Source organism: Panicum hallii, chromosome 1, assembly GCF_002211085.1.
Source record: "Panicum hallii strain FIL2 chromosome 1, PHallii_v3.1, whole genome shotgun sequence".
NCBI classification, from domain to species: Eukaryota; Viridiplantae; Streptophyta; class Magnoliopsida; order Poales; family Poaceae; genus Panicum; species Panicum hallii.
Genome location: NC_038042.1, coordinates 49,027,453 through 49,047,612, shown reverse-complemented (window position 1 = coordinate 49,047,612; position 20,160 = coordinate 49,027,453). Strand labels below are relative to the sequence as shown.

The following is a 20,160-nucleotide window of genomic DNA, read 5'->3' as shown; positions in this document are numbered from 1 at the left end:
TAAATCGTAGCATCCACCAAACAAAAGAACGTAAATGAGATAGGCTCACTTCTGCCAGTCCGATATGGTTGTTTATAGTACAAATCCTCAATACAATTCTATCAAAATTTGCCACAGTTTGTGCCAAACTATGATCAGTTTCATAAACAGCGTAAACGCCAATACATACACGAGACAAACGGCCATTTCACCGGATTGAAAAAAAATTAATTGTCGCTGTATGAGTCACGCTCGGTGGCCGTAAATTAATGGAATAGAACCAGGGGATCAGCTTTCATCAGCAGCAGCGCCCGACCCTTCAGCAGCTTTTTTCTCCTTCTGTTTCTCTCTGCGCTTCTTGTTTCTCAATGCATTCTTGCTCATCTCTCCCCTGTTCCATAGTCAAGGCCGGTTGGTTATTTTTAGGGGTAAACTACAACATAAGAACAGAGTAAATGCCAATAGAAACTGACCCTGTAGGAGCAAGTCCACCAAAAAGCTGCAATGAACAACAAAAAATAATAAGTCAATTTGCAATGTCAAACAATGAAATATTTTTTTACAACATCATGAACTATGGCAGGTAGTATTGCAAAGCGGTGCAACACGGGAAAAAAAAGATAATTAACTGAACACAAATAATAAAATTTATCAGTGCCAACCATTTAAAGTTTCTGCATGGATGGCCATCACTAGATTTATTAGGTACGAGACCCATTCCTTAATTATTCCTGATGGCACTGTGGCAACAAGGAATTACTCCCTCCGTTTCAAATTATTGGTCGTTTTGGCTTTCTCTAGATACTACATAGTTTTTCCTATGTATCTAGATATAACGTATATCTAGGTCCATAACAAATATTATGTATCTACAAAACCCAAAACAACCTATGTTTGCAACCAAATTTGGAAAGGAGGAGTATATGACAAGAGACCAAATGTTTGCAACCTGCCAAGCCTGGCATAAACGAACTGTTAACAGAAAGCATGGCAGTGTGCTTGGATAGCAGTTTACAGAAGATGAAATGATCAAGATAACTAAGGTCTGATAACAGTGGTGCAAACAAGAAATGTGCCTGCAAGTTGTATGATCACAAGCCCAACAAATTTGAAATATTATAATATTCACTCACAGATACATATATGGACATACCTTATCCTGAATTTCTGCAGAACCTTTTGCATGAGGTGGACGGTATGCTGTAGGTTTCGATGCTGTACTTGCAGTTGGAGGGGCCTTGCTTGATGTTTGTGCTGATTTGGAACCTTGTGCTGAAATTGCAGTAGTCAAGATCAGATATCAAATTGGTCAGAACATAATGACATGCAATCTAAGAGAACACTAGAACCTTGTTTCTTTGTTTCTTCAATCTTTAAGCTGCTCAAAGAAGTTGCCAGGTCAGTAATGTCACCAAATCTTTCAGGTGCTTCGGGCTTCCAATCAGCCTGATTGATTAAAAAAAAAATCATATATGTGTGGCTGCAGTTCAACATTTTGTTACTACAGTGTAGGGCCAAAATAGAAGAAACTAGAAAGCATAACAACATGGTTATGCTGAGATACCTGATACAGCTTTTCAAACATCTTCTTAAACTGCAAAGATCCATTGTGGTCAAATATTTTTATCCTGCAGCAGGACTCTCATTCAGTAAGGGTGTTAAACTGTTTCCATTAAATGACAGAGATGTAGTAAATGTACCCATTGTCTATCTGGAGCCTTGGAGCTGTAGTAGCAGTCATAAAGTGACGACCATCAGGGGACCATTCACTTGTGACAGAACATTCTGCCTTTGTTTTCGCCACCAATTTCTTTTCTGAATAATCCCAGAACGCCTGTGCAGGGAATAACCAAATACCCAATGAATTACAGTGTAACTAGATAGCTTATAAACAGGCATGTTTGTTTTTGCTTTTGTAGTTTCTTTTAGTTTCTTCTCTACCAAAATTACAGGTTAAGAAGATGGGTGTTATTTCCTCAACTCAGTAAATTTCAAATTTTCAGAGTGAAGGGTAATGCTAAAAATATCTGTTTGGTGTAGAAATATACCATATCACCAGGCAAATTACCAAATCCTGCTAACACAATAACTGGTAGAGAAAATGAGGTCAAGGATATCATCAAAGCATGTAAATTCTATATGGCTTAGCCCAACTTTCATACTAGATAAGACCAGATATATCCAAGCCCATTATCAAACTAGAACACACAGGTACACTGAATCATCAAATTATTCTTAGGATACATCGTCCTTTGGGGTTCCATCTTATGGTATTGTAAGGTCCTTCACCAAGCTCAAGAAGAGGGTTGCACTTTTTGTTGAATATTGTTGCCTTGGCCGGCATAACTGAGACAAAGTTAAGGAGCACTTAAAAAGGACAAACTAAACAGAAAAGGTTAAACATTACACCAAAATTCTACATTGCATAAAAGCACAGTTATAAAGTAAATGTAAGGATACATCCATAAACCACAGCAAATTCAGAGCCTGAAGAAGACCATTGAACATCATGCACTGGTCCATCCTTTTCTGCCAATACACGATAGGGTCAGAGACCATAAATTAAAGGAAAAATCTTCTCAAAACCTAAGTAAAAACTTACTAAGAGGAACAATTCCTTCAAAGGCCCTGTCAGTTGTCAAGTAGTTCAACTTGGTTTCACCATAGTAACTCTGGTTGGTTTTATCAACATCAGCCTGAGCAAGAACAAGTAGTCCAGTAGACCCCTTGTTCCAGTGTAATTGAACAGTGGAACAACGAAAAAAACTCCTGCGAGCAACAGCTTGATTTTGTGCATCCTTGTTGGAAGAGAATATCTGAACACTGGCTGGAACACCCTACATGAAATCAGATAGAGAAATATCAGTGAGCTTGTGAAACTAGTATGCGGAAACACAATCTAGTTACCTAAATACAAAACATAAAACCCAGACCTTAGCCTCTGGGACAAATCCAGCAACATGAGATCCTGGTGCAGTTGCTAGCTGCATTGCAGCTATGCCAGGCATTCTTATCCTACTCAAAACCCCTTTTGTGAAATCCTTTGGATCGAAGAATTGTATCTCATTAGGCATCATCCGGCAACCGACTGACTCATCCGCAGAAAACTGGATCATTGGCCTGTGAGTTCAATCAGCAATGCCATGCATCATAAAAACTGAAATGCACCTCAAGCTTTCCTATCCCAAGTTGTGGTTTCCCCTAATCTCGTGTGTGCAGCTAATGAAGAATTGATATACAATGATCAAGAGCTAGTGTTAGCATCTCAAATACAGAAACCAGGATAAAAAGCCTAGTCAGTACCCAATGAAATCACTAAGGATTGGGTGCTAGGAGATATTTCTATTGTCTTCAATTGAGTGAAAATCTTGCTATTTTTACAAGTGTTCCAACGAAATACCACTGATTTTGATAGGAACAACCAGCAATAGATTATTTGCAACTGCTCCGGAGTTGATACGCAGCTACCATATCACAGCAATGGTAACTCACAAACGATAGCAAGAGCAAATGTGCAGAATGTAGTTAATAAGCAAGCGCCTATCATGCTGGCAAACAGATACTACATATCAATATCTCTACAAGCACGGTTTAATTTAACTTAATTTAATTACGTTTTTGTTTGACATGGCTCCACAAGCAAAATCAAGGGATCACAGTTCATGCGGCATAATTTATATGTACCAACAGGGCTCAAGTAACACGAACCAGGTGGCCTTAGACATGCTCTTCTGGTAGTGTTGGTAGAGGGCGACGGCGGTGTCGATTTGCCAGACCGTGACATTCTTCTCCTGCGGCGAGGACGACTTCTGAAAGGTCTGCAGATACGCCCCCGTGGGCGACAGCGCGGCGGCGAGGAGGCCCGGGAGCTCGAAGCACTTGACGACAGCGAGCGTGCGGCAGTCGTAAACAGTAGCCGAGGCCGAGGCCACCGTAGCGAGGAGGCGGGCACCGTCGGCCGAGAAGGAAGTGGCGCTGCACGCCGTCTTGGGTAGCCTCTGCGACGGGCTGGTGGTGCCCGGAGGGTAAGGCGGTCCGGACCACACCGAGAAGCCGTCGGGCTCGCGCACTGCGGGATTGGAGCATTCCGTCAGAAGGGCGGGCCGCAAATGCTAGATAGGACGGGAAAACGCGGCAAGGAGAGAGACGGGGCGGAGGAGGGTACCTAGGATCTCGAGGGCAGGTGGTGGAGACGCCATGGCCGAGAAAACGACGAGTCCTCTGCGAGCGCCGGCGAGATCGCGAGAACAGTGGCGGGCGGCGGCGCGGGACGGAGAGGTTGGGGACGGTGTAGAGCCGATGTGGGATGATGTCGATGGCAGGCTTTGCTACTGTAACTGACAGGTGGGGTAAGCTTTTGTGGGGCCGTCGTTGTCAGTGTACCGGGAACGCGTTCTGGTGTTTTTGGGCTAGATTTCAACAGTGTGGGGCCCAAGCCCATTACGGAAGCCCGGCCAGCCCACCTAAGCCAAGTTGCAAATTTGCTATGTATTAATTGGTGCTACGGGGCCAGGTTTTACACCTAGGAAGCGAAAAAAATCCTAAATGAAGAAGAAAGATAATTTTATATATAATAAAGAGGAAGAAATTATAATATAAAATAAGAAGTATTTTAACCAAAATAAAGTATTTTAACCAAAATAGTTAAATATGGGGGCCCTACCTCTTGGGAAAAATCTTTGGTCTATCTGTTTTCTTAATTATGCTTTTTTAGGGTTCGTTTTATCCAAACGGTAATTCTTGTTGGTTTCCGTTTTCCCTTCCATATAGGATGCGTGATGCTTGGACGCTAGTTTTTCGTATGGCTGTGTTTCGATAATCAAAATGTTCCCGTTTCTTGTTGGTTCCAGTTTCGGGAAAGCTAAATCATGCCCGGGCATTTCTGTTCTCTCCCACACCCGGTTTTCTGTCCGTAGGATGTCGCTTTAAGATTCGTTCCGCATTTCGTCAGTCTGGTCTGAGATGAGCTCGTGTGAGTGTTTTGTGGGCTGGGTTGTTTGTTGCGGCCCAATATGGGCTTTTGTTTGTTTTTGGCCTGTTACGGGAAGCCTTTATATGCGCTGGATTTTTTCAGTTTGACGCCCATTTTCATTTCCTCCCGTTGCATTTCAAAAATAAAATGAAATCAGAAGATGGTGGGGAGAGGTTTACGAGGAAGGTGGAGCGGGAACGCGATTCCTCCCAGGTTTTTATCTTTTGATCCCCCTTTCTCCTGCCTTTTTTGATTTCGTGGTTTAGTTGTTAATTTGCACCCACACTCGACGGATTTCATGTTCGCGTTTGTTTTATCTGTTGATTTGAGATAGTTTAAGGTGATGCAAGTTTGAGATCGGGTAGGGATTTCTGACGCAGGGAGGGGGGAATCAAAGGATTCGCGGAATGTAGGGTTTGGATAGCAATCTGTGTTGTCTGGTCGGTAATTTTATTTACGGATGGCGGGGCTCCTCTCTTTTCATGGTCTTTTTTTTTTTTTTGCAGCGAGTGCATGGAAAGCTCTGGGGTTTGGGTGAAGGGGACACTAGATTCTGATAGCTTGGTTTTAGTGAGGGTAGCGTGGAATGACGAGTTTGATTTTTCTGCATAGCTCGGTTGGGGATTTCTGTAGTATTAGCAACCCCCTCCACCCCATACAGACACTGAGACACTCCCAATAGCGTGGTAAAGACACTAGTTAGAGGCATGGATGTGTGATATATTTAGATCATTCTGTTCTTATGTTCTATCATATTTTAATCTTATCATTTTATAACTGTTATGAAGAAGCAGATTTCAGCAAAATAATATGCCTTCCTCTGGCATCATGCTTTTTTTTCTGTGTGCTTCATATGTAGTTATTTAGTATAACCCCCAACTAACATTTTCAATATATGTCTTTTTTGTTCATCCAATTTCATCTGTACAGGCATTAATACATCGACTTCCTGTATGTTTCATGCTCCTCTCTGCGCAGCTATGTGTTTATGCAATTTTCTATGCTAGACAGAGGTTTCATGTTTCTGAATCTGAGATTAGAAATTACAAAGTTATATGTGCATTGGCATCATCTCCTAACAAAGAGTACGCACCTCGATTCTAACTCCACTTTTCTTTTTTAATTTGTTTATTTGCCCTTTGTATCAATATCTGTATAGCTAAGATTTAATTAATAAATATATCTTCGTTCTTTTTTGATGGGCCAGCCAGCCCGCTGTCAAGATCAAAGGAGTGCACTGCAAACCAGGGGGTGTCATGAGTAACTTTGTGTTTTCTATCTTTATTCGACATCTCTTTTACAAACCTTGTGGACATCCTGGTGTTTCAAAGAAACATTACTTCTTTTCAAATATTGGTGTCAGTAGTCATACACACATTTTCATTTACCTAATATTGTTTGGTCTGGACATTTGAAGTTTCTGAATTTGTATTTCTTTTTCTTTTTTTGCGCGTTCAAAACAGGATAACCTGCTTATGCTCCCTGATGATGCCAGCCAAGGTATTTTATCCAAGGCTTTTAGAGGCTCAAGGAAAGCACGCCCTTTGCATAAGTCTAATATGATTTTTCATCAACATGCAGCTTCTTTTGTCCTTTATGCAATGACACCATATGAAAATGAATCCGGCAATTTATTATGTTCATTTTATGTTCCCACAGCTTTTTCTCCCAATCCTTTTCGAGAGACATTGGTTTATGTTCATCGTTGATATAAAGGATCGCATGTTCGTATTCCTCGACTCATATTACTCAAAAGATGATGAGTACCAAGAGCATGTTAGAGATCTGCTTGTAAGTTTCCATAGAACACATACAGATATATAAGACATTTTCCTTTGTTAAAAGTATTCCTTGTGTGAATTTTTATTTAAAATATTTTTATTTGCTTCTCTTTTCATCTCAGATCTCACATGTTCAAGTGAATTGGGATCGATATATTCAGAATGAAAAGGATGAAGTACCGATGGACATGAGATTGATAAATATGAGTTTGTGTATCCTACAGTAGCTAAACAAGGCGCCAATAATTTGTAAGTGCTCAAATTTTCCCTTCTATGCTTTTGTCCTTAAGCATTCTTTCTTTTGAATTCCCCTTAAGGGCTGTTTGGATCCTCTCATTTTGGAGGAATTGAAATCTACTTAATAAACTAGGCTATTTGACTTAGAATTTGACATCTCACCACTTTTCAAAGTTTAGATATAAGCCTATCCTAAATTCATAGGATGGGAGATGGAAATTGATTTCATACACCACCAAGCTATGTTTCTATTCTGTAACTTATAGCACGCTCTTTGGCTCACTGCTCTATAGTAGAAATATAGCACATAAGTATCTCCCTCATATGGCCAACAATAGTATACAAATATATTCCGTATATAATCATATTAGCTTAATAGATTTGTGCCTAAATTATAATTATTAGAATGGAATTCAGTTCCAAAGTTCCAAACGGGACCTTAGAGAATGCACCAGAATAACTTAGTTACAGTTCCAGAACAATACATTTACAGTGATATGAACACCGTCAAACCAATACGCAGCAACTGTAATTGTACATAGGGATATATGTAATGTTAGTTCTAATTTAGTCATATATAAAGACCTTCCATACTAGCTGAGTGGTCAGTCCTATTCTTGCTCTGTCTTTATAATTTGGCTCCTCGCACTTATTTTGCTTTCTTTCTTTGCTAGCTTCTCCCTCATGGCATCCACTTGCCCTTTAAATCTATCAACATGTTTTTTGCTGGCCTCCATTACTGTCATGTGAATTTGTCGCTGCTGACTCATCAAAGCTGCTAGCTGGAAAATTTTGTGTTGGATCTTTTGGTTGCTATTTTAAACTTATCTCATATAGGCCAAATTGGTAAAAGAAACCTCAGTCCTCAGCTTTTCATTTAATGCATGAAGGGTTGACTACGGTATCTTTTTGTCATGATGTTCCTAGAATATTGGACATCACCTCGCTCACTGCTTACTCAAGTTTTTAGTGTTTCTGACGTGCCCTTAGAACCTGCACCAAAATAACTTAGTTACAGTTCCAAAACAATATATTTACAGTGATGTGAACACCGTCAAACCAATATGCAACCACTGTAATGTACATAGGGATATATGTAATGGTAGTTCTAATTTAGTCATGTATAAAGACATCTCATACTAGCTGAGTGGTCAGTCCTATTCTGACTCTGCCTTTATATTTTTGGCTCCTCGTGCTTCTTTTGCTTTTTTTTTTATTTTGCTAGCTACTCTTCATGGCATCCACTTGCCCTTTAAATCTAGCAATATGTTTTTTATGGCCTCCTTTAATATCATGTTGAATTTGTCGCTGCTGACTCACCAATCCTGTTCGCTGAAAATTTTTGTGTGTGGATCTAAAAACTGCTGTTTTAAACTTATCTCATATAGGTCAAATTGGTAAAAGAAACCTCGGTCCTCAGCTTTCATCTAATGCATGGAGGGTTGACTGCGGTATCTTTTTGATGATGTTCCTAGAACATTGGACATCACCTCGCTCACTGCTTACTCAAATTTTTAGTGTTTCTGACGTGCCCCGCATAAGAATCAAGATCGCCAATGAGTTGATGTTTGTACCAGCAAACACTTGGTTGAAGAGGCTTGTGATAAGCTTCAGAGAAGAGGTATAAATTTATATGTTTCTTATGAGCAAGAACGTGCCTTTTTTCAGGGGCACAGTACATGATATATCACCTTTCCGATTTATTCTCTTTTCTTTTTGCATTTTGAGCCAGGAGGATGAGTGAATTCTTTTTTCTTTTCCGCGGTAAGTGAAGATTTGAAAGCAGATTTTTCATCCCGGTTGCTGGTTCTTTTCACATTTCAAGGCAGATGTCCATTCAAGTCATTGCTCAGGATAAAGTAGGCTTATATGTTGCATTTCAACATGAGGCGGCATGTCCAGGCTTTGTTCTTGAGGATTCCTTCTTTTCTTCTTTGATTTCCCCTTAGGGCCTGCACCAAAATAACTTAGTTACAGTTTCAATACAATACATGTACAGTGATATGAACCCTGTCAAATCAACACGCAACAACTGTAACTATACATAGGAATACATGTAATGTCAATTGTAACTTTGTCATATATAAAGACTTGCTGAGTGGTTAGTACTATATAAAGTAGGCTCGGGGAGAAGTGGGCCTTTTGTTTGTTCAGAGTTTTTTTTTCAACTTTTCTTTTTTCCAGGGCCTTTTTTCTGCCCTTTCCTGGGTTTCATGGCCACTCTCTCCATCCTCTCTTTTTTTCCCACAGGGCCATGGCTGAAATGTGGTCTGTGCACAGAAAGGGGGTAGACAGCCCACGGAAGCACAGAAAAAAGCCCATCCTTGAAAATTCGGGTGTCAGGAAGACACAAAATACCCGGTTCAACACATGCCAAAACATTCGAGTATCACCGGAATTGCAATATACTCAAAATCACAACACAACAACAAGGTTAAATCTGAGCTATCTATTTTATATCTGACGGTTTAAAAATTTGGGTGTCAGGAAAAAAATGCAGTTTGATACAGAGAGCCCCCTTCCGTTTTCCCTTCCATATAGGATTCGAGATGCTCGAAACGCCATTTTTTCATATCGTTTTGTTTCTGGTAAGATTCCACCATGAGCATTCCTCGTGGTGGAACTTGTTCATCCGAATTCAAGTTTTAGATTAAGCACGGATGCTTATATTTTTTTAGATTTATTTCGTAGTTTAACTAGCCTATTTTTTTCAGTGGTAGATGACGTGCTCGTTAACAGCGAGACGTTTGTGGTGATTTAGTTAATCTCGAGAATCTGTCAGCTTGTGCTCATAAGGATAAGCTTGTGCTCATAAGGATAAGGTTGCGTGTGTTATTCATAGGTGTTTATTAACGATTAACGTCATCGTTTGTACTACGTTTTAATAAACAAAAATGCTCCCGCTAACATGCACTGCAACTTCACGGAAAGCTCGAACTGACGAAGCCATTTGCACAAGGCACAAGGACGAACTGCTGGAAACAGAAAGGCGCGTCACCTGAAGAACCTGCAACGCCATTCCGTTCCGTTTCTACGGTTTGTGCCATAAAGGACTGCCACCTTTTCTCTCTTGCATGCACAGCACTGTTCTCCGATTGCACGCTCCACCCCCTCCCCGCCCCGACCCTACACACTCGCGTAGTTGCATGTAACCTTTTTTTCCTCTTGCGAGGCGCACGTAACACGTTCTGTGAACACCAAAAAGGGTCATCAATGAAGAAAAAGAAACGCATGCAGCCAACATTCCACGATCATCTCCATCCAAGAACAGCAAAAGGCGTACGCTTTTCCCAGGGCTCCCATCCAACCAAGACGCCATCACGCCAAGTCACAGCCCAGCGATCCAGCATAGCAGTGCCCGGATAAGTATCGCATCGCCACTTGCATTGCAACAGCAGCTCGCGGCAACAAATCAAAATCCATCCGCCTCTCTCCTTCATCACCCATGACCCATCCATCGCCGCGCGCGTCAACCTCGGCTCATCAATGCGCTGTAGACCGGAGCGAGGCGGACTCGCCGCGCGGCCTGGGCCACGAGCGCCGGAGAGCCACCGGTTCAGACGGGAGGGCCAACCGGATAGATGGATCCTGACGGGATCCATGCCTGCGGCGGTCGGCGCACTGGTTGGCGCGCCGCGGCCCGGCGGGTCGGCGCGCCGGCCGGCCGGTTAATGCGCGGATCGCCCCGGTGCAGGATACAGTTTGTAGGGGCGTCGCCGCGTCGGTGTCGGCCTCACGCGTGGGACGGGCAGTTTATTTTGTGGCTGCCGATGGCTCTGGTTGTGGGTTTTCTTTTCTTTTCTTTTACTAGTGGAGATGCATGGCACGAGTTTAATTTTTTTTAGAATTTGTTAGAAATCTCACAAGATACAACTGAGTAAAAGAAATTACAAATACACCTTATATATATAATCTTATTTATATAATAAAATTTTAAAAATTAATATATATATAGGACTAATCCAATAATGGACATGTCGCGTATCAATATGAAGACATGTAAAGTTGTATACATTTATTTAATCATCACGAATTCTAACATTTAAAAATATTCTAATAAGCCGTTAACACTCATAATCTTCAAGCCCGTGACCTGCAGGAACAATACATGTGATTAGAAGGAGCATGAAAGCACATGACTATATGAGTGCATAAATGCATATTATTACACATCACAATTATATAAAATTGAAGCAAAAAACATACCTCAGGATTCCAAGATATCTCCGTATACAATATTTTTCATACTCTTTCCAGTAGGATCAATGTTCATGTTTCTCTTTGCAAGAAACACATCTGGACAACGCCATATACAGCTGTCCGTGTGAAAATACAGGCTCGGGGAGATGACCCTGCGCTTTGTTAATTGTCATAGCAAAACTCAACCGGATGGGAAACTGCTTCCTCTTAAATTTGAACGGAAGAATGAGGTTTTTGGAAAGAGACATTGGAATCCTCGGAATGAACACCCTCTTACCTGCACGCTACCCATTAACAATCTCCGCATCAATTGTAGTATTCTGAAATCCCCGTACCACTAGCCGAGTGCTATTGCATAAGCTATTACGAGGATCGAGATTACGAAGCAATATAACATGACAATTTTTCTTAACCTTCAACTCATGAGGGGGCAACCCATTAGGAGTAATCGAATTGAGAAAACCAAGATAATAATTGTTGCGCGAGTCATCATCGATAGAGTCAAAGCTGTAGAAAACCTTATGCTTCCCTGAAAATCTATCAGTTATAAGTGCATTCACCGCATCAACATATTCATTCCTGGTGGAGAGTATCGCACGCTCGCGCATATAAGTAGCAGAAGTGTAATTAGCAACAAGATCCGGGAACACACAATCAATAAGAATGTCAATGAAATCATCCTCCGGAGGGTTCTCAATCAAAATGTCATCAGGCAGCCACACGTAGTCACCATCAAATATTTCCTCCGTCCCGTTACCAATCCTTAATATTAATCTGCAAACCACGTATCAGCTTGAGCTCGCATGTTCTGTGTCAACCTGATCCGCCGAACACTTTCCCATATGTATGACCTTAGTAAGGTTGCATCTGTGATCTGGACTCTTGTATCACGGGGCACCATAGAAAGAACCTGTCTGAAATCGCCACCAAACAACATAAACCTTCCCTCCAAACGGCTTCTCACAGCCCATTATATCCTGCAATGACCTGTCAAGAGTTTCAGCCGCTTGCCTCTTAGTCATTGCAACCTCATCCCATATTACCAGAGATGTCCTTCTTAGCAACTACGTTGTGTCACTCTGCTTTGTAAAGCTACACATAGTATTGCCACTCAGCTTTATTAGAATTTTGAACCTGGAATGTGCGGTGTGCCCACCAGGCATAATGCTAGCAACTATACCATATGTAGCAGTAGCAGTAGCAATAAGATCCATTGACCGCACCTTAGCAATCAAAGCCTTGTAGAGATACATTTTACCGGTGCTGCCAGGACTATCTACAAAGAACACCTGTCCTTGTTCTTCAACACGTGATCAAGTATTTCTTCATAACCAGCCATTTGTTCTGCATTAAGCGTACCAATAATTTTCAGATGATCCTCATCAAATCCAAGATTCAGTTCCTCCGTAAGCTCTCTATAATGATCCTTCGACCACTCTTCCTCTGTCCAGCATATAAATATGGTAAGATGTGATAATAGCTCAAATTAAATGTAAATGATACTCAAAGCAAATGTACGTTAAAGATTACGCACCAGTCTCATGTAGCTCCGGAAGACCGTAGTGCCTAATATCTTTGCCATAGATGTCAAATGATAAGATATATCTCTAAACACCATCTGTTCAATTCTCGAGCTATTATCACATGTACGGCAAAAATCCTCAGACATTGAGTCAAGATGATTATCCCAAAGACGTCGAATATTAGCACACTCACAAAAAACCATTATAGTGGCAGAAAGTCTCCGCATCGAATAAGGCATCCTGAACGTAGCCGACTCCGTAAGGCAGTCATCAAGTGACTTGTTTGATTCAACAAGTCCCATAACCTCACATGCCCGCCTAAATGTCTCATATGTAACACCATGCATGTTCTCAGATTCTCGTACGAGGTTGCACCCCTAACATGGTTCAACATAATCCGAAGATAGTACCTCTCACCTTTCAGCTGGATTTGCTTTCTTAAGAGGCTGCACCTGAACTGCACTTAATTCGTCACCGTCACCAAGATCACCTGTAAATGCGATATTATAGAAATCAATATAGTGTCCAAACATGAGCACATAATTATTGTAAAATAATATACAACTCGATACAAACCTTGCTTTTTATGCTTCGTAAACTCTCTTTTCGGCTTAGAAGGAGGTGAAACCTGATCCTCGATCTTTTTATCCTCCCATCCGGTCTCACCACCGGGAAAAAACAAAGGATAGACTAATGGGTCGTAGCAACCATGGTACGCCCTGACATGGTGAGGTCTATCCTTATTGTCGTAAATTATTATGCTACGAGAAAATCTCTGCTAAGGGTTATTACCGTCCACCCATATAGCAGCGACCTGATCCATCCCAGGTGCGTTATATCTCCTCTGATCAACAGATATGCTGGTATTAAGTTCAATGTTGTACTCTGCAATATTAGAAATAGAACCGAGATTCCTAAATACATATGGATTGTCATGTACGATTCCCAAAATCAACAGGATTAGTGTAGTATCAAGCTTCGAAGACCTTTCGACCCTATGTGCAATCCGTGTCATAAAAGTATAGCTGCATGTGGCGAGGCCCTCTCCCACCAGGCACAAGCTAATCAAACCTATGATATATCTGATCATATGCTTTAAAACAATACACACCAGTACCTCGTGCAGGCGCGAGATGATGATCAATAGAAACTCCAAAGCTTGTGAACGAGAAATGCAAGTTAAACTACCGAATTTGTTTCCGAAAATACTTTGCATCCTTGTCAGTCTGACTCGTGAATAATCAGCGTAGTCCAGCTGGTAACTCTAGAATATATATGTTAACCTTTTCTTTCCTACAACAGAAGGTGGGCTCTTCACGTGGGAAGCTCTTTGAATTGCAGAATTCGCAGTATTTAGCCTTCTTCAGGGTATGCTGTTTCTTTGGAAGATCCTTGTACAATGCATCATATTGATACGAATATCTGAAGGTAATATCGGGATCTACGGCATAGTCATATTGAAAATCTGCATGAAAAAAAGGATATTTAGTGGGAGACAAAGTATTAATAGTAGTCAGGTAATTACTCGAATAAGAAACAAACCTCTAAACTGAAATACACGAGCTTCACCGTCTTCCATATTCTCCATTTCAGGATCCTATGGGTTTATTTGGTCTAAATCATTCTCTATTAAATAGTAAATCATATCATTATTATCACGTAAGAATACATTTTCATAAGCTAGTTAGAAATAAAAAAAATATACCTTCAACTCCATGCATCGGATCATCTGGTTTCCATAAAGCCGAGTCAAACTGATCTTCTCAATCAATATTTCTAGTGCGCACCCTGGTTAATCGACCAGACTGTTTTTTGCGTCAATGCAAATTGTAAGGTCCTTGTACCAATATGTTCACCTGAAATTGTAAGCCAAATATTATGGTTCATATATAACAAATATGATAGTTATTTTCATACTGGATTATAGATTATAGTATCTTGATTGGGTATATTTTTTTCAGCACTTATTAGCTTTCAATATCTTCTCATGCTTTGCTAAATCTATCATTTCAAAATATCTTCTTCTATCACTCTCCCTTCTCCCTTTTCAGCTCCTCCAGAGTAATCTCATCCTCAACTCTTGATGTGCCAGTAGAAAATAGTGTGACAGAGGTACCATCTGTTCATTCTACACACAAATATTTATGCAAATATAATAATTTAAGAAATACACCATATATGTTGTAATAGAAATAATGATGCTTGAAGGCATGTGAAAACCTTCATTGGCTGCAACACTGGCAATAACATCTGAATAATTGACGGTTCTAGTTGCTCACTTGTTGGCATTTTTCTTAGCCTTCTTATCATCTGTCGTATTAGGGTACCTTTTGCTCCACCTTTCTCTGTCTTTCTCTCTCCGCTTCTCGATAAGTGACAATTCTAGAAGAACAGCTGGTTAAAAATAGTGTAAGAATGTTAATGAATTGATACTGCCTATGACCTAGTTTTAATATGGATAATTAACAATACCATATGTTGTGTATAGAGTGCTAGTATCTTCCATTGGAATTCTTTAGAAAAAATCATTCCGATGCAACCATGAATCATCAAAATCATACGTGGTTCTCTCATCTAACTCAAAAGTCGGCTGCTGAACAATATTATTGGATGTATTTGTTTCATCAATCACAGACGCAACACCTATACATGGTAAATGCATTTTGAGTTAGCAAACTCCCACACTAATGGGTAAGCTTTAAAAAAACTATCCCGAGATTCTTTGTATTATTCCGAGAAGTTTCTCTATCAGTCTTTTTTCGATGGTAATTTTCCCACCTTTTTGCATTCAACTCCGCTTTTTTATCAGCTAGCAGGCTTGCGTACTTCTCACTTGCTCTTTGCCACTTAGCTTCCCTTTGATCAGTGAAATCACCTGTAGTTGTAAAAGAACCATGAACAGATCACTTGTTTATTCACAACCATGAAGCACAAAGTTTATAATAACAATTTATTTACTAAAAGAAGATAAGAAAAAAATATCATCATCAACATCATGGATAACAGGTTGCTCATGTAATTGCCGCTTACGACGATTCTACTATTTGTGATATTTCCAAATGGTTGGTGGCCATCCATCGCTAGATGGAGAACAACAACTGATCAAAAGAATAACATGTGCATTGCGCCATAATAACTAAAAGCATCTAAGAAATAATTTAATCAATCGTTAGATGGAGAACAACAACTCACCTCTCTATTAATTTTAACAAAGAGCTCGAGGGCACACTTCTACGGCGTACAGGGGCGCCGGTGGCTAGAACAACTGATTGGGGATAAGTGAAAGCATGAACAAATCCAATCGCCAGAGTTCGTCACTGAAAAAGCATCTGGCCAGAATCAAATCTGATCAGAAAGGGTGCAACTGGATATAATAATTCGAATTCGGAAATCTCTAACTGAAACTGAAACACACGGAGCAGTTCGTCGCAGAAACCAACAAGTTTGATGCTGAAACAAACAAACGATCCAAAAGCAGAAAACCCAACCCAAAGGCCAAAGGGCCAGAGTCCCAAACACACAGCTTAAGCCTCGAGCGGACAAAAACGCAGGCTAGCGACATGCTACTTCCAACCCAACCACGGTGAACCCAGAACAAGTGGAGATACGCCACACTACGGACATCACATCGCCGGAACGCACTCACAAGTCACAACTGCAAATATCAGGGACTGGAGGACAGGAGTAGCCTACTTACCCGCCACTTCTTCATCCTCTCGACGGGAGTGCCCTTAGCCCGGATGCCGAACGCGTCACGTCACCGCTGAAGCTGACCCAGTTGCTGCTACCGCCGCCGCGCCCTCATCGCGCCCGATGACGGGGCGATCACACATCACCGTTTGGTGAGTCAGGGAAACGTGTGACGTTCAAATGGCAGGAAGAATATGAAAGTGATCAAAGATCCAAAAAAGCTACACGTGAGGATATTTTCCTTCCAAACACACCGTGACGCAAATTATGGAGGATTGAATGTGCAAAGGAAAGTCAAGTTTATGCATAAGAATAGAAATATGCAGGGAGCAAATTTCTCCCCTTAAACGTGCGTGAGGGTACTTTTTTTCCTTCCAAACACACCGTGACGCGAATTATGGAGGATTGAATGTGCAAAGGAAAGTCAAGTTTATGCATAAAGAAATATGCAGGGAGCAAACTTCTCCCCTTAAACGTGCGCGTGAGGGTATTTTTTTCCTTCCAAACACACCGTGACGCGAATTATAGAGGATTGAATGTGCAAAGGAAAGTCGAGTTTATGCATAAGGAAAGAAATATGCGGGGAGCAAATTTCTCCCCTTAAATGTGCGCGTGAGGGTATTTTTTTCTCCTTCCAAACACACCGTGACGCGAATTATGGAGGATTGAATTTGAAAGAAAAATCGAGTTTATGCATAAGAAATATGCGGGGAGCACTTTTCTCCCTTAATTATGCACGTGAGGGTGCTCCATGCAGCATGTACATCAGGGTGGGTACGTAGAAGACTTTGATGAAAATGTTTTAGCTTTTGGGTGGAAATATTTTCCTTTTATCAAGAAATAGGACTCCACCCCCTTTCGTCAAATTTTTTGGCCTGTCAAGTTGGACCTCCGTGAGGAGTACGGTATGTCTAATCTTGGTAATAAAGGGTTTCTTCTACTTTTATAGTATCATGATTGATCCATGATTAGATTGCTTCGATGGTACTAGTACTGTGCTGGTATTCAATTCGTAGCTCACGGCGTAGAATGCTGGGGTTGCAGCCATCGAGTTCTCTTCGTTTTGTAAGGGAGTCCTAACCTGCCTGGATGGATTTTCATTCACTGTTCTAGAAGATTCTTTCCTTAGCTGTTGTTGCGAGATCAAATGCTATTGTTTCTTCCTCTCTCTCCATTAAATAGTACCAAATTTACGCGTGAAACACGTTTCGAAAACTCCAATCCACTGCACTGCAACATACTACAGAAATTCAACATTGCATGTGTGTTAGTTCAGGCTTTTTTTTCCAATTGTGGACGACATGCTATTGATAAACGGAATGTCTATGCTTACTTTATCAATCGTAGGATTTATCGATCAGCACAGTTTCTTGAATCGTAGGATTTGTCAATCGTAAGATTGTCTTAGATGCGTGATCTGTTTCTAGGCAAAAGAAACGAAACACAAAATGTGTGAGAAACGATGGCGTTCTGCGTACTTTCTCCAACTTGCCGAGGGCACGCGCGCTCTCCACTCCGCGAAACCGAGTCACGGCGCCGCAATAGAATAAGAACAGTGATGGTGTGGCACAGTCGCGGCCTTTAACATAACCGAATTAACATCTCCGTTGGGGCCTCCGGAGAAAAACCCCATCCACAAGCTGAGAGCAACTTGCTTGGCGTTGCCGAATGATGGTGTGTGCTCATGACCTTTCCGAGGGAAACGGGGCCTTTTTTCCCGTTGACAAGGGCGCTTTATCTAACTAACTGCTTCTCCAGCAAACAAATGCAAGTCCACAACCGTTCGACACATAGGGGAAAAAATAACAAATGAACAATCCAAAATAGATAAATCAAGAAGAGAAATAGGCATGGACTACGGATAAATACTGAGTTCTTGAACTTCTCAACCAGTACATGCTTGATATAAGCATGGACGAGCATGCTAGCACCTACATATATCCATTCAGCAAACAATCCAAGATTTATATGGACGAACATGGGAACGTACCCTACACCCATTCACGAAATTGTTGTGGCAGAGGTATTTTCGTCCACCCAGAAGGCCAGAAGCAAGCTACTGTCAGTGCATCTACGTTCTCGTTTCCAGAAAAGGAACGAAAAATTCCAGATTTTATTTCGTGTAGCACATGCCCGGAAGCTCCGGCGACCATGAGTTGCCCCGGATCTTTCTTTTCTAATCGGAAATACGGCGATCCGGCCCGCCGAGTCAGCAGATCAAATCAAATCAAAATCAGCGCGTCCACGCGAGCTCCCGGCATGGCTACACTGCACGAGGGGGGGAGACGGGCCGGGCGCCCGTGGCCACAAGTCTCCCCGGCGAGTCCTCCACCACAAGCTCGCGTCGCGCGGCAGCTCACTGATTGCTCGGGCGTTGCGTGCTCGCGTGGCCGGCTTATATGCGCCACTCGCCGCCCGCTGGATCTCCCCTCCTCCACCACCGCCCGGGTTGGTTCCAGCAGGCGAGCCTTATCTTCTTCTTCGTCCGTCCGTCCTGGCATTGGCTTGTAGGTGTCGCGAGACAGGGAGGGTAGCGGCGAGCTGAGAGAGGTTTACGGTGGGGGCGGCGGCCATGAAGATCCAGTGCGACGCGTGCGAGGCCGCGGCGGCCACGGTGGTGTGCTGCGCCGACGAGGCGGCGCTGTGCGCGCGCTGCGACGTCGAGATCCACGCCGCCAACAAGCTCGCCAGCAAGCACCAGCGCCTCCCGCTCGAGGCGCTCTCCGCCAGGCTCCCCCGCTGCGACGTCTGCCAGGTTCGTCCTCGCCGATCGATCGACCGTGCTAGCTGGCTAGGCTAGGCTATGCACGCAGCACACGCGCGTTACCCGACTGACACGCCACGGCTACGCGCTTGTCGCAGGAGAAGGCGGCGTTCATCTTCTGCGTGGAGGACCGGGCGCTCTTCTGCCGGGACTGCGACGAGCCCATCCACGTCCCGGGCACGCTCTCCGGCAACCACCAGCGCTACCTCGCCACCGGCATCCGCGTCGGCCTCGCCTCCGCGTCCGCGTGCAGCGACGCCAGCGACGCCCACGACTCGGACCACCACCACGCCCCGCCCAAGGCCACCGTCGAGCCACCGCAGCCCGCCGTCTCCGCCGCGGCGCAGCAGGTGCCCTCGCCGCCGCCGTTCCTGCCGCAAGGCTGGGCCGTCGACGAGCTCCTCCAGTTCTCCGACTACGAGTCCGGCGACAAGGCAAGACGCTAGACCACAAGCCCCGGTCCATGTCAAGAACTCGCGCTCCTCCGGGTCTCCCATCTCATGGTCTTTTGTAATTTGCAGCTGCAGAAGGAGTCGCCGCTCGGGTTCAAGGAGCTCGAGTGGTTCGCCGACATCGACCTCTTCCACGACCAGGCGGCGCCCAAGGCCGGCAGGGCGCTGGCGGAGGTCCCCGAGCTTTTCGGATCCCAGGCGGCAAGCGACGCGGCGTACTACAGGCCGAGCAAAGCCGGCGCCGGGGTGCGCCAGAGCAAGAAGGCCCGGATCGAGGTCACCGACGACGAGGACTACCTCATCGTCCCTGACCTTGGCTGAAAGAAAGAGCGCGAGAGTTTTGTTTCTTCGCCTGTGGTGGTGTTGTATACCAGAAGAATTCTACTGTGTACAAGCTAGTGTCATGTGTTGTGCATCTTGACTGTAGTATTGCTCAATTGTGAACAACTGAACATGATAATTCTAGCCAACTTGTTGCTTATATGCTAGTAACAGCCTGTGTGACACTTCGATGTTTTTAATATGAAATTTGTCTGGAAACAGTTGAAACACTTCCACTAGT

General features: G+C 42.9%; 2 protein-coding genes, 1 long non-coding RNA gene and 1 pseudogene across 7 annotated transcripts; 2 read left to right on the top strand and 2 right to left on the bottom strand.

The window, feature by feature from the left end:
- Positions 1-23: 23 nt before the first annotated feature.
- On the bottom strand, positions 24-4,293 carry LOC112878997 (eukaryotic translation initiation factor 2A). The gene is made up of 13 exons (XM_025943309.1): positions 4,145-4,293; positions 3,688-4,048; positions 2,913-3,099; positions 2,582-2,816; positions 2,440-2,508; positions 2,224-2,325; positions 2,028-2,068; positions 1,680-1,813; positions 1,544-1,607; positions 1,329-1,425; positions 1,133-1,251; positions 453-478; positions 24-370 (listed from the first exon to the last, which is right to left on the bottom strand). The coding sequence occupies exons 1-13, from the start codon at positions 4,176-4,178 to the stop codon at positions 268-270; spliced, it is 1,572 nt and encodes a 523-aa protein (XP_025799094.1). The 5' UTR covers positions 4,179-4,293; the 3' UTR covers positions 24-267.
- On the top strand, positions 4,289-9,122 carry LOC112897941 (annotated as a pseudogene).
- A 1,816-nt stretch (positions 9,123-10,938) lies between these two features.
- LOC112902273 lies at positions 10,939-16,328 on the bottom strand. Of its 4 annotated transcripts, none has more exons than XR_003230553.1 (12): positions 15,885-16,328; positions 15,471-15,567; positions 15,165-15,335; positions 14,972-15,074; positions 14,398-14,548; positions 14,235-14,318; positions 13,810-14,157; positions 13,269-13,577; positions 12,704-13,182; positions 11,583-12,612; positions 11,176-11,446; positions 10,939-11,062 (listed from the first exon to the last, which is right to left on the bottom strand). It is a non-coding gene; the product is annotated as an uncharacterized LOC112902273 (long non-coding RNA). The 4 variants fall into 4 exon arrangements; XR_003230550.1 differs by having other exon boundaries at positions 11,176-12,612; positions 12,704-13,010; positions 13,110-13,182; XR_003230549.1 differs by having other exon boundaries at positions 11,176-12,612; positions 14,972-15,086.
- A 2,480-nt stretch (positions 16,329-18,808) lies between these two features.
- On the top strand, positions 18,809-20,013 carry LOC112892985 (B-box zinc finger protein 25-like). 2 transcript variants are annotated; one of them, XM_025960121.1, is made up of 3 exons: positions 18,809-19,137; positions 19,245-19,580; positions 19,674-20,013. In XM_025960121.1, exons 1-3 carry the CDS (start codon positions 18,955-18,957, stop codon positions 19,917-19,919), a joined length of 765 nt encoding a protein of 254 aa, XP_025815906.1. In that variant the 5' UTR covers positions 18,809-18,954; the 3' UTR covers positions 19,920-20,013. The 2 variants fall into 2 exon arrangements, with proteins under 2 accessions (XP_025815906.1, XP_025815897.1); XM_025960112.1 differs by having other exon boundaries at positions 19,668-20,013.
- Positions 20,014-20,160: the final 147 nt, after the last annotated feature.

Bases quoted from the DNA above. Each gene is read 5' to 3' on its own strand.
- LOC112892985 (XM_025960112.1), top strand. From the start codon at position 18,955: ATGAAGATCCAGTGCGACGCGTGCGAGGCCGCGGCGGCCACGGTGGTG. The intron at 19,138-19,244 runs GTTCGTCCTCGC...CGCTTGTCGCAG, and splicing joins CCCGCTGCGACGTCTGCCAG to GAGAAGGCGGCGTTCATCTT. The intron at 19,581-19,667 runs GCAAGACGCTAG...TGTAATTTGCAG, and splicing joins ACTACGAGTCCGGCGACAAG to CTGCAGAAGGAGTCGCCGCT.
- LOC112878997 (XM_025943309.1), bottom strand. From the start codon at position 4,178: ATGGCGTCTCCACCACCTGCCCTCGAGATCCTAG. The intron at 2,817-2,912 runs GTCTGGGTTTTA...GATTTCATGTAG, and splicing joins GATTTGTCCCAGAGGCTAAG to GGTGTTCCAGCCAGTGTTCA. The intron at 1,608-1,679 runs GTACATTTACTA...GTCCTGCTGCAG, and splicing joins AGGCTCCAGATAGACAATGG to GATAAAAATATTTGACCACA.